The sequence below is a fragment of the Podarcis muralis genome, chromosome 15 (assembly GCF_964188315.1).
Source record: "Podarcis muralis chromosome 15, rPodMur119.hap1.1, whole genome shotgun sequence".
Lineage (NCBI taxonomy): Eukaryota > Metazoa > Chordata > Lepidosauria > Squamata > Lacertidae > Podarcis > Podarcis muralis.
In genome coordinates this window covers 7,815,542-7,827,653 of record NC_135669.1, presented here as the reverse complement: position 1 = coordinate 7,827,653, position 12,112 = coordinate 7,815,542, and the positions used below count along the sequence as shown (strand labels likewise).

Here is a 12,112-nt window from a genome sequence, read left to right as displayed (position 1 = left end):
AATAAAGTAGGCGTGAGTGGTTCACGATCTGCATTAACCCCAGTTTGGACAGGCCCTAAGGCCTTTGCATTGCAGACCTGGATGACCTGTTGTATGTGCTCCTCACCAGAGCGGCCAGGATGCAAGCATGTTGCAGATCGCTGGGGGTGGCACTCTGCCCCTGGGCAGGCAGCGCTGAACTCCAAGGTAAATCATGGTTCAGAATTACACCTTGGTGATGCCTTTCTCTCACAAGGACATAAGAAGAGCCCTGCTGATCTGGGCAAGATCTAGTCCAGCATCCCTGCTGCTCACAGGGGCTTTAGAGATCCTTCTGAAAGCCCCCAAGGAGATAAGAAGGAAGGATTATAAACTTTTTCAATACACAGTTACAGCAGCAAGAATTCTACTGGCCCAGAAGTGGAAACAAGAGGAAACACCGACAAAAGAGGAATGGAGCATGAAATTAACAGACTATGCAGAACTGGACAAGTTAACAGGGAAAGTTAGATATCTTCGAGACCAAAAGTTCATCGAGGACTGGGGGAAATTTGTGGAATATCTGAAAAGTACATGTGAAGTACAAACAACGCTGGTGGGGTTTAAAGAAGCACTGTAAAAACTGAGGTATATTGTTAAATGAAAATGGCAATAGAGAACAGAAGAAATGCGTAAGCAAGAGTTAAATATGGATGATTGTCAGAGAAGTTGAAGGAAGTCCAAAAGTATGGAATTTGTGAAAACTTGGATCAAAATTGTATATTTATGTTAAAAATTAATAAAAAGCATTAAAAAAGAAAGAAAGAAAGCCCCCAAGGAGACCTCCTTCTCCCTGGAGAGAAGTGCACTGCCGCGACACCTGGAAGCTCCACTCCTCTGCAAGGAGGAACCATCACGTCCTTCAGGCAGAGGACACAAAGAGGGTTCTCTTCCCGTCCCTACTCAAGACTCACTTACTGGTCCACTTGTAAAGCGTTGAATCTGGCTTGGAGACAATGCTGTCCGTGGAGCTTATCAGATAGAAGCCAGTCCCTGTTTGGAGGACGGCGGCACACACACTGTGCTCCATCAGGCACTCCTGCTTCGCTTGCTCCAGGCTCTCAGCGGAGGGGTACAGCACGGACGGCTCTCCTGCCACGCCGTGGCCAGGTTGCTCATCAAACCATTCTGTGGCTGCTGGGAAGGGAACATGGTGTGGCCAGCTTAGCTAAGGCTCCACAATTAAAACCACCAACAGAGCCTGTTTACATGACACGTTGTGAAATTATTTATTTGCAGATGCATTTGAATGCTGCTTTTTGTCCCCAAAACAACCCCCAAAAGTGACTCACAAAAGTGACTCACAGTGAAAGAGCAGAGCAGAAGAAAAGACCATCATAATCAACAAGTAAAAATAACAGCCAGGCTCCAGGGTCTCAGGTAGTTTTCAGAAGGGGAACATGCATGGGCAGGGGCCTGGTTTCAGCATTCAGAAAGAGCGATGGGGATTATGTGCTCCCTCCTCAGGGAAGGAGGGTTGGGTTGGCTGTAAGAAGCTTTGGGTTGCCCTGGGCAAAATAAAGCAGCTCACAAATTTAACAAATAAACAAATTACCTTCACTACATTTGCACAGGAAGGGCTTCTCCTCCTTGCAGCTGGCATCGCTGAGAAGCCCCATTGATGAGTCAAACCACACACAGTCCTTCAGGCCCCCATCAGCCATATCATCCTTCAGGTACCTTTCCCCACACACAAAAGCAAAAGGAAGAGGGTTGTTTGTGCTCCAGGGCTCAGGTGGGGGGGGGGGTCACAAGAGCTCCCTCCAAAAGGAATTTTGCAAATGCTCTCAACTAGGATGCCATCACTCCAGGGCATATAGATTCAATTCATCATCAGAGGTATTGCCACATCTCGTATTTCCTGGTTCAAAATGCAGTGCTTTCCTTGAATATGAGATGAACACCATTACCCTCTCAACTAATTCTTCCATGGCTCAGATTCTCATCTGAGCTAGGGCAGTGTTCACTTTCTTCCCTCCTTCCCCTAAGCCACAGTCCTATGTTCCTTCCAGCCCCATTGTTCATTGGTTGCTACACTGATGGTGGCAGCAGGCAGAAGGGAGGGAGAAAGAAAGAAAGAAAGACAGACAGACAGACAGACAGACAGACAGACAGACAGAAGGGATGCAGGGTGGCTATACAGCACACCAGGTACAAGGAGGAATGGAAAATGCAGTTTTCCCAGCCACTGATGTCAGGAAGCTCTGATGGATAAGGGAGGAGGCCCAAGGGAGTTGGGTTGGGATTGGATCCCATCGCATATGCCCAGTCAGGGGCTGCAATGCCAACTGGGTCATTTTGGATTAAGCTGAGCTATTTTCTATTACAAAATAATGACATTGTTGAGGGGATATCTGAGCTGATCTACTTCAAGCTTGGTGGGGCATGACCTTCCCCAGCACCCTTCGCCCACAGGGCACTCATATCAAGGGGGAAAGGGCCCTGGAGGAGCCACCCGGGTGCTCACTGTGCCATCTGCTCGTTGAGGGGCTCCTGTGTTGTCCACCGGAAGACGGATTCCTCCTTCAGGTCATTCAAGCCCGTCCAGAAGGAGCCTCCAAAGTTTGAGCGGACCCAGTCCTGGAACAAACATGGCAACCGCAACCTCAGGGTGGGTGGGAAGAAGGCAACCATTCCATGATGCCTCAGTTGACCTTTCACCTGCCTCCCTGCACGGAGAGGGGTGGGGGGACCTGGGCACATACAGGGTGGCAAGGGTTCTCCAGAAAGGTCAATATCAAGGAACGAGAGGGCTCCGGCTTCCCTAGGGCAAGCACCACTCGGCCTTCGATTGTCAAGTGAGTTAGCTGTCTTCTGGAAACTGCAGCCCAACTCCATGGGCTGCATGCCATCAAAGGTCATCATGAGGGGCCCTGTGCTTCTGGAGGGATGCTGATATGGAAAAGCCATACCCTCTCTTGCGGAGAAGTCAGGTACAGCAGTTCTGTCTTCTTGAACCTCTGGCAGGCATGCAGGGCCTCTTGCCACCCGCTGGCCAAGGAGGGGTCCCAGAAGTAGCAGCTGCCATTCCAGTGGCTCCACCCAGGCTCTGTCGGACAGGAACTCCGGGGTGCTGAGGAGGAGGCAGGGGGACGTTATCTAGAACGAGGCCCAAGCCACTTTCCCTGATTATGGCCACAGCCCATCATTCCCAAAGTCCATTCAGTGGAGCAGAGGCTCTCTGGCCAAGAGAGCCAGGTGAGAGCATTGGGACCTGGTGACATTGTCCCCTCCCAAAGTCCTGCCAAGCACTTACCCAGTGGCCCCTCGCACACCCACGGTTTGAGCTCAGAGCAGGAGGATGCAGCCACCTGCCCCTCTCCCTGCGGCCCAATCTCCAGGCAGCCCCCGGTAGCAAGCTGTGTGTCCGCCAACCTAGTGAGGGAAGCAAAAATGGGTCACACGTGGCTGGGACCACCAACCTCTCGACAAGGAATGGCAGGTGCCAAGGAAGCCAAAGTCACATGCCAGACAGAGAAGGAAGGACAATGGGGACCTGGAATGAGGTGCTAAGCCTTGCTAGCTGGGGGTGCAGTTCTGACAGTGTGGTGGCAGGAGATGCAGGGAGATGATCCCTGTCCCTCCTCAGTCTCCCTAGACTCCCTAGACAAAGTCTCCCTAGACTCCCTAGACAAAGCTGCATAAGGGTTGGACTAGATGTCCCTTGGGGTCCCTTCCAACTCGACGATTCTGTGATTCAGGTTTGCTGGATAAGCTGGTTGCCAGAGGGCCAATATATCAATATATATCAATATATCAAGGGAGCACCTGCTCTGCCTGTAGAACAGGGCCAGCCCCTCCATGAGACAGACTGAGGTAGCTGCCTCAGGTGACAGAATCCAAGGGGCCCCTCCATGGGTGTGAATCCCACCACCACCACTGTCTCCACTGAATCGAAGAGAAGCAGCTGCAGCTGCAGCTTCCAGGGTGATCTTGCAAGAACAGCACGTGATCTCATGGGATGCTCGCAAGACCTTGACAGAACACAGAAGCCATAACCACACGCCCCCAGTAATTGGGGACAGCATGGGTAGCACCTCCATGTTTTGCCTCAGGCAGCGAAACAGGACAGGCCACGCCGGCTGGAGGTCCCGGGTTCAACCCTTGGCCCAGCACAGAGGGAGACTTTCCTGTCAATGCTGGCCTGGTTGCCCATGTCTGCTTGAAGGCAGCCACCTCCCCCCAAAACACTCACCAGGGAGAAGAGAGATTGGCTGCTTGGCCCTCTGCCCATGTCCAAGTCCCATCTCTGTCGACATCATTCAGCCCTGTCCAGCTGTTCTTCTGCACCATGGCTGCTATCCAGGCCTGAAGGGGAAGAACGGACGGGGGTGGGAGAGGAGGCTCATTCCGCTGATTTAACCTGCTCATTTACAACATGAACATTCAGCTCTCTGGAGGCAGCAATGTGCTTCGTAGCTCCATATATTGAAACAAAATGTTTGTAGGTATAAACACCCATAAAGAGTTAGAACGGCCTCCCAAAAGTGGGAAACGTTCTCCCACCCAGTGATCTGAGGGTTGGTTGCCAGGAACATTGTCCTTCAGCCATCAAATGCCTGGCAAACAGGAATGCTTGGAAATTTCCTCCTAAAAGTCAGTAGTGAGGAGGGCACTCCACAAAATGGGAGCCACCACTGATAAGACCCTGTAGGAACATCCCTGAATAGGCCTCACCTACTGATTTTACAGAGTCCAAGACAGTTGGCAATGGGGAAGGTGCATGGGCCCAAGTCATTTAGGGCTTCATATGTACTGGCCTTGAACTGGGCCAGGCAAGCTTACTGGCAGCTACCCCACAGTGAAGCATGGAGCGCCAGCCATGCCACCTGGGAGCATGACTAGCTCCCAACCTGCCTTTTCCTTGGCACTGCTGAGGGTCAGGAGGCCCACGTCTTTTCCATATGTCTGGCAGGTGGCTTTTGCCCCCTGCCAGTTCTTGCTGTTGTGCTCCTCCACGTAATAGCAGTGACCATCCCAGAACCACCAGCCAGGAGCATGTGGACATCTCAAGCTCACCAAACCTGGAAAACAACCACAGGCAGAGCAGTAGTAGCTTCGCAACGTGACCCTGACTCTAACCTGCCAGCCTGCCTGTTCTCTGTGAAGTTGTAGCGCTGCTGCCTCTTGGCGATGTTGTTATTTCCAATGATAAATTGTTTTGTTTTTCTATGTTGACTTTCCCTTTTATCACAAAGCCACTTGGCTTATTTTATTAACAGAAAAGATGAGCGTAAATGATTAAGCTAAAGAAATGCATCCAACAGTGGGAGTTCATGGAGCAAAAGAAGGCCTGCCTTGTACTTATTTATTTCATTAAAAAAAGATACACCGCTTGATTGTTGTTTTTTTTAAAAAGCCACACACCTCAAAGTGGCTTACCGAAAAATAAAACAGTAACATCAAGAAAATTAACAATAATACTTTTAAACATACAGAAGTTAAAGTACTAAAAGAGACTGAAATTCACATCCACTTTCCAAACACCTGGCTAGGGTTGCCTAAACAAGGATGTTTTTAGCAGGTGCTGAAAAGAGTACAGTGAAGGCGCCTGCTTGATCTCAATAGGCAGTGAGTTCCAAAGTGTAGGTGCTTGGTGGAGTATGTGGAGATGGCTAAACTTCGATGGGAGGAGTAAGGAACCAGGAAGAAAGAAATTTAACTAAGACTGGGGGAAATTTACTGAGTATATATTTTTTTAAATTGTAAACAACTTAAAACATTAGCAAGGTTAATGTAAAATGAGCAGTAAAGATAACTCAAGGAAATTATTAGAGAAAATAAATAATAAGGTATTGGTTTGGATATGCAGCAGTAAAGATAAAATGAAAGAAACCATAGATGAGAGGGGGAGGGGAGGTCAATTTGATGTTATTTTTGGTTTTGCTATAGAATTTGTATGTTTTGTTGTCAAATTGTACACCCCCCCACACACACACCGCTATAACAAAGTGTATCTGTGGCACCTGTAGCAATGCCAATTATGCCAAGTCGGTCATGACTGGACCTAATGGTCAGGGGTCCCTTTACCTTTACCTTTTAAGCAGTTGATAGGCACATGTAATCACACAATCTCGTAGGTAAACTGGTCCCAAGTTGCCATGGGCTTTATATGCAAATGGCAACACCTTGAACTCGGTGCAGGAGCAAATCAGCAACCAGGGCAGATCTCTGAGCGCAGGTGTCATATGCCAACAAGGCCTCACTCAGTCATGCTGCAGCATTTTTATGTCACTCATATTCCGCCCCGCCCCCCAAACTTACCATGAAGGCATGAGGGGGTGAAGCGACGGACGCAGCGCAGGTGGCGCCCATCGCATTGGCCCGTCAGGGGGTTGTAGGTCGATGTGCTCAAGCACGGAGAGCAGCGCCGCCGGCACCCATCCCCACAGAAGCCGGGGGAGCAGGCTGCAAGAACAGAGAGTTGTCGGTTAAGGCAGTGAGCTACCTGGAGACACCAGCCCCTCTGACTGGCCTCACGATACTCTGGATGTCTGTTGGAGGCCCTGCAGAAGTCACTGGAGGTGTCAGGGGTCAGATCCTGAAGCCTTGAAGCTCAGCCTTTGAAGCTGGTGGCACAGGCACACACCAACACACAGGAGGCATGGCCAGCCTCAACAAGGAAGCCTCTCTCAGCACTGGACTAGGGAGGAAAGTCTCAGTACTGGCCAGGTGGGGTTAGGGCTGCCTTCGTGCCTTGTGTGATGTGTTTGGCCACCAGGTCTTTGGTCCTCTCCAGCAAATCTTAAGCTTTTATTGACACCAGAGTGGGATCTCTCTTTCAAGTCAGCCTCTGAAGACCATCTCCCCTCCCTGCCCCTTTTCCCTTGTGTGTGTCTGTCGTGATTTTTAGATTGTAAGCCTGCAGGGACTGCCTTGTTTTAACTGGAAGCCTCTTGGGCTGAAATAAATAAGCAATAAATAACGAAATTGCCTCCCAGCCCTCACTGGGGACTCCCCGGAAGCATCTGACTGGTCATTCTTGGAAACAGGGCACAGGCAGAGGCAGAGTGGAAGACGTCTCCTGTCTTCTCATGCAGCTGAACCTTCAAACATTCCTCAGCCCAGGTAGGATGGGTCAAAGGGCAGTAAGCCAGGCATGAATTTATTCTGGGAGAGGCTCCTGAAATCCATTGACAAAGGGGCTTCTAATCCACACAAACTCAGACTGTCATACACTGGGTTGGCCTTTAACCTGCCACCACAAGACACATTTAAAGCATGTTGCTGGGCTGTGCAGTGTTCAGGGGCATCCCTGAAATGGAGGGAGGAAGGTGTTCCAGCCCCCGATCTACCAACCCACTACTATTTCCCCTTCCCAACCTCCTCCCTGTCCTCCTGCATCTCAAATGCAGCAGAAGCAGCTACTCACCTGCCTTCACGTAGAGGATGGCGTCCGAGCCAGGGCTGTCCACCAACACCGTCCCTGCCACCAGGTAATAGGCCCCGCTAAGTCTCAGCAGCCCCGTGCAGCCCTCTTTCTGCAGGTAGCAGGCGTCCTTGGCTTCCTGCAGCGACGCTCGCCTCTGCTGGGGGGCCAAGCCCTGCTGAGGAAGGAGCAGCTTCTCCCTGAAAGATGGCAGGTCCACATCTGTGTGGGGATGCCATGAAGCGGGAGAAATAAAGTGAAAGCTCTTCCTGGCAATGTACAGAACAAGGCGACTTAAGGCACATTTCCTCCACCCAAAAACTGGGAACTGTAGTTTACCCCTCACAGAGCTAGAACCCCCCAGCACCCTTAACAACATGCAGTTCCCAGGGTACATTGGATAATGTGCTTTAAATATAAGGTGTGTATGCAGCCTGGAACTCAGCTCCCGAGGGCATCCCCTGAAGTGTGACAAAGGGCAAAAGACCCCTAACATTCCCCACCTCTCCGCTATAAGGATACGTTGGATTTAAGCCCCTCAGTGCATCAAAGACAGATTGAGTGGGGATTTAGGTGCCAGGCAAAAATGTTCCTCCTTAACCAGGCCTTTGGCTGACTGACATCCAATGCCCTTTTAACGTGTGTTTGGGGAGCCAGTGGGATTACTGGGTTGTTCTTGTTTTTATTATGTATTTTGTGATTTTGTGATATTGTGATTTTATGTTGAGAACCGCCCTGAGACCTGCCGGTATAAGGCAGTATAAAAATTTAATAAATTCTCATCATCATCTTTCCTCCCCAGAGAATACTCCCACCTTCAGGTCGCTTGCAAGCCCAGTGGAAACTGCCTGGCTCTGAGCCTCCTCTTTCGCCACCAGCAAAGCCAGCCCTGGCCTGAAAAAAAGAAAGAAAGGGGAGAGATGGGGCAGCTTAGCCTGTGGGGCAGTCAGATGTTGCTGGGCTCCCATCATCACCTTGATCCCTGGCCAGGTTGGTTAGGGCAAGACCAGGGGAGGTTGCGGGAGAGATCAGGCATGTCAGGTTCAAAGTACTTTGCCTGTCCCAGGATCAGTGCTTTTTTTCTGGCGGGACACAACGGTACACAAAGCTATCACCTTTTTGGAGGGAAGGAAGAGGGAGGGCTCTTGGACCCCTCAGGGCATCACGCCTCCTTTCCCAAGGAGGCAGGAGGCTGTGACAGGATTCTGGAGCCCTGCTGCCTCCTTCCCAAAACCAGGCAGACCCCCTTAGAGCATTGTGCCTTCTTCCCTAAGCTGGGCAAATGCTTCCTGGGCTTGGGGAAGGAGATGCGAGCCCAGGTCCTGGCAAAATGTCGGGCAGCGTTACTCCTGTGGTAGAAATAGGCAAGCATAATGCAGCATGTTATTTATAATGCATCTCTATATACCAAGATAGGGACGCAGGTGGCGCTGTGGTCTAAACCACAGAGCCTTGGACTTGCTGATCAGAAGGTCGGTGGTTCGAATTACCGCGACGGGGTGAGCTCCTGTCGCTCAGTCCCTGCTCCTGCCAACCTAGCAGTTTGAAAGCACGTCAAAGTGCAAGTAGATAAATAGGTACCACTCTGGCGGGAAGGTAAACGGCGTTTCCGTGCGCTGCTCTGGTTCGCCAGAAGCGGCTTAGTCATGCTGGCCACATGACCCGGAAGCTGTACACCGGCTCCCTTGGCCAATAAAGTGAGATGAGCACCGCAACCCCAGAGTCGGGCACGACTGGACCTAACAGTCAGGGGTCCCTTTACCTTTACTATATACCAAGATCTCAATGAAGTTCCAGTAAATCATGTAATTGTTTTACATGTATTTGTTTTTCCTGGCCCTGAGGAAATTTTGCACCCCGGGCAATTACCCATAGTACCGGCACCTTTTTCCTAGAAAAAAAGCACTACCCAGGACCCCTTCCCACAGCCCATCTCCAGGAGGCTGGCATTAGCACACCCATTCCATGATTATTGGGGTCCCTCTCAACTCTAGTCAAGTCAAATCATGGTGGTTCCAATGTGAGAAGTTCACCAGAACCTGCCTCCTCCCCCACCCCCAGCCTCCAGCAGGGACCCCATCTCACCTTGACCTTCTGCACGGTAGCACCCAGGTACCTCTGGCAAGCAGAGGCTGCTTTGTCCTGCCTGCTGTAGCGCTCCGAGGACACGCAGGCTCCATGCTCAAACACCCAGTCTTCCAGGGGCAGGCACTTCAGAGAGGCATACGCCGCTAGGGAAAGGGGTTTGGCCATTACTAGCTGACCGCGATGCCAGGGGGTTACTGGGCAACCACACACCCTTGTGCACCAAGTAACTGCAGGGTGCCCCCTGGCACTCAGGAGCAGGGTTTTTAAGTCAGAAGGCATGATGCTTCCTGGCAAGCCGCTCTGAGCCCGACCTTGGCTGGGGAGGGCAGGGTATAAATAAAAAATATTATTATTATTCTGGAAGAGCTACAAGCTTGAAGGCAGCTGCAATTCCATTTGCACTGGGGCAAGGGAGCAAACAGGTGGCAAGGGAGGTTATTGGGGGGGGGGAGCAGCAGAAGGTCTGAAGGGCTCCATGGTGCCAAACGAGGCCACCAGCCCTCCTTCCTCTCAGGGCTCCAGGGCTGGCGGTTGGAGCCAGTGCCATGACTGGTTTAACTCTGTTTCTCCAAATGTGACCTTTTTTTGCATGGGATTGAGGGTGGCTGCATTAGGGACGGCTCGGAGGAGAGCCCCATTAGCCCACTGCTTTGAGATGCACATACCGGCTGCCTCCCTGTAGTGCAGGAATCCATCGCAGAGGCCCGTCAGCGGGTTGCAGCTCAGGCCTGGCTCACACCGGGGGCACATCGACTGGCAGTCCTGCCCAGAGAAGCCGGGCCGGCAGCTCGTCTTGACATGCACGGCAGCAGCCGAACTGGCGTCAGGGTCTTCCAGGGCCACAAAGCGTGTCCCCCTGGCAAGGCGGTGGCCCCCTGCAGAGCTGACCACGGCGTCACACCCCGTGCCCAAGGCAGAGCACTGCCGCTTGGCAGCCTCCAGCGAAGGAAAGCTCAGGTCCAAGGAGGGCGCACCATAGAAGGACTTCTCAGGGAAGGTCATGTAGGAGCCTGAGGGGAAGGGAGAATCATAGAATTGTGGGGCTGGAAGAAGAAGAGTTTGGATTTGATATCCCGCCTTTCACTCCCCTTCAGGAGTCTCAAAGCAGCTAACATTCTCCTTTCCCTTCCTCCCCCACAACAAACACTCTGTGAGGTGAGTGGGGCTGAGAGACTTCAGAGAAGTGTGACTGGCCCAAGGTCACCCAGCAGCTGCATGTGGAGGAGAAGAGACGCGAACCCGGTTCCCCAGATTATGAGACTACCGCTCTTAACCACTACACCACACTGGCCACGAGGGCTCCTTACGGGGTCCTTGCCGCGGGATCACATTCATCCAGTGCTTTACCAACTGCACTGGCTCCCGGTGGAGTACAGGGTCAGGTTTAAGGTGCTGGTTTTGACCTTTAAAGCCCTATGCGGCCTAGGACCCTCGTACCTACGGGACCACCTCTCCTGGTATGCCCCACGGAGTACCTTAAGGTCCACAAATGACAACACTTTGGAGGTCCCGAGCCTCAAGGAGGTTAGATTGGTTTCAACTAAGGCCAAGGACTTTTCAGCACTGGCCCCGACATGGTGGAACGCTCTGTCACAAGAGACTAGGGCCCTGCGGGACTTGACATCTTGCAAGACAGAGCTGTTCCGCCTGGCCTTTGGTTTGGACTCTTATGTTTCCCTCCCCTTATGGTCTTGATTTATCGGCTATTCTAAAATTAGGCTGCATTTTAAATTGCATTTTAACCTGTATTTTTTTAAAAAAAGATCCCTCTCTCTTTCCCCTATTATGTTTTTACTGTGATTTTATTGGTGTTAGCCGCCCTGAGCCTGGCTCTGGCTGGGGAAGGCGGGGTATAAATAAAAATTGTTGTTGTTGTTGTTGTTGTTGTTGTTGTTGTTGTTATTTAGTCGAACCCCCTGCAATTCAGGAATGCCCCATAAATACCAAAATGAAAACTCAGCCTGGATAGCTCAGCTGGTTAGAGTGTGGCGCTGCTAATGCCAAGGTTGCAGGCTTGATCTCTGCATGGGACAGCTGTGTTGCAGAGGGTTGGGCTGGATGACCTTCGGGGTCCCTTCCAACTCTAGGATTCTATGAAATGAAAAATGTCTAAAGCAGCTCTGCTTACCACTCTGGTGGGAGGCCTGGCATATCCAGCGGTGAGGCCTGTGGCACGGCTCGGCCTTCAGGAAGCCGGAGCTCAGGGCCAGCATGCAGGTTTCTATGTCGGAGGGACCCTGTGGGAGAACAAAGCTGGCCCCAAAGAGAATGAGAGAGGGTGAGGGAAGCCAGAGACGGCGCCTGGCAGGCCTGCTGACTTGTTCCCTTTTGAGGCGCTCAGTTTTACATCTCATCCCCTTGGCTTGACTTCAGTCCCATGTTTCTCAGGCAACCTTCTTGGCAATCAAAGCAAGTTGTTCAAGACTTGCGATTGCTAGATCCAGGCAAAATAAGCTTGGTGAATGAAACAGCTCCTCTGAACGCTTATCTATCAGACCTTCAGGACCTGAACAGCTCCTTAAAGGTAAAGGTACCCCTGCCCGTACGGGCCAGTCTTGCCAGACTCTAGGGTTGTGCGCCCATCTCACTCAAGAGGCCGGGGGCCAGCGCTGTCCGGAGACACTTCCGGGTCACGTG

At 51.6% G+C, this 12,112-nt stretch overlaps 1 protein-coding gene across 2 annotated transcripts in view; it reads right to left on the bottom strand.

Moving 5' to 3' along the window:
* Positions 1-12,112, bottom strand: part of LOC114585878 (uncharacterized) — a 34,712-nt gene that overhangs the window by 3,567 nt on the left and 19,033 nt on the right. The window contains exons 15-27 of one of the 2 annotated variants that reach the window (XM_077919342.1): positions 11,604-11,728; positions 10,141-10,485; positions 9,473-9,618; positions 8,203-8,281; positions 7,391-7,609; positions 6,283-6,426; positions 4,876-5,042; positions 4,214-4,326; positions 3,275-3,393; positions 2,931-3,091; positions 2,486-2,598; positions 1,574-1,698; positions 937-1,155 (exon numbers count right to left, since the gene is read on the bottom strand). In XM_077919342.1, coding sequence (XP_077775468.1) covers positions 937-1,155; positions 1,574-1,698; positions 2,486-2,598; positions 2,931-3,091; positions 3,275-3,393; positions 4,214-4,326; positions 4,876-5,042; positions 6,283-6,426; positions 7,391-7,609; positions 8,203-8,281; positions 9,473-9,618; positions 10,141-10,485; positions 11,604-11,728 — 2,075 coding nt within the window. The remainder of the gene's footprint in view (positions 1-936; positions 1,156-1,573; positions 1,699-2,485; positions 2,599-2,930; positions 3,092-3,274; positions 3,394-4,213; positions 4,327-4,875; positions 5,043-6,282; positions 6,427-7,390; positions 7,610-8,202; positions 8,282-9,472; positions 9,619-10,140; positions 10,486-11,603; positions 11,729-12,112) is intronic. The other variant, XM_077919343.1, reaches the window with a different exon arrangement.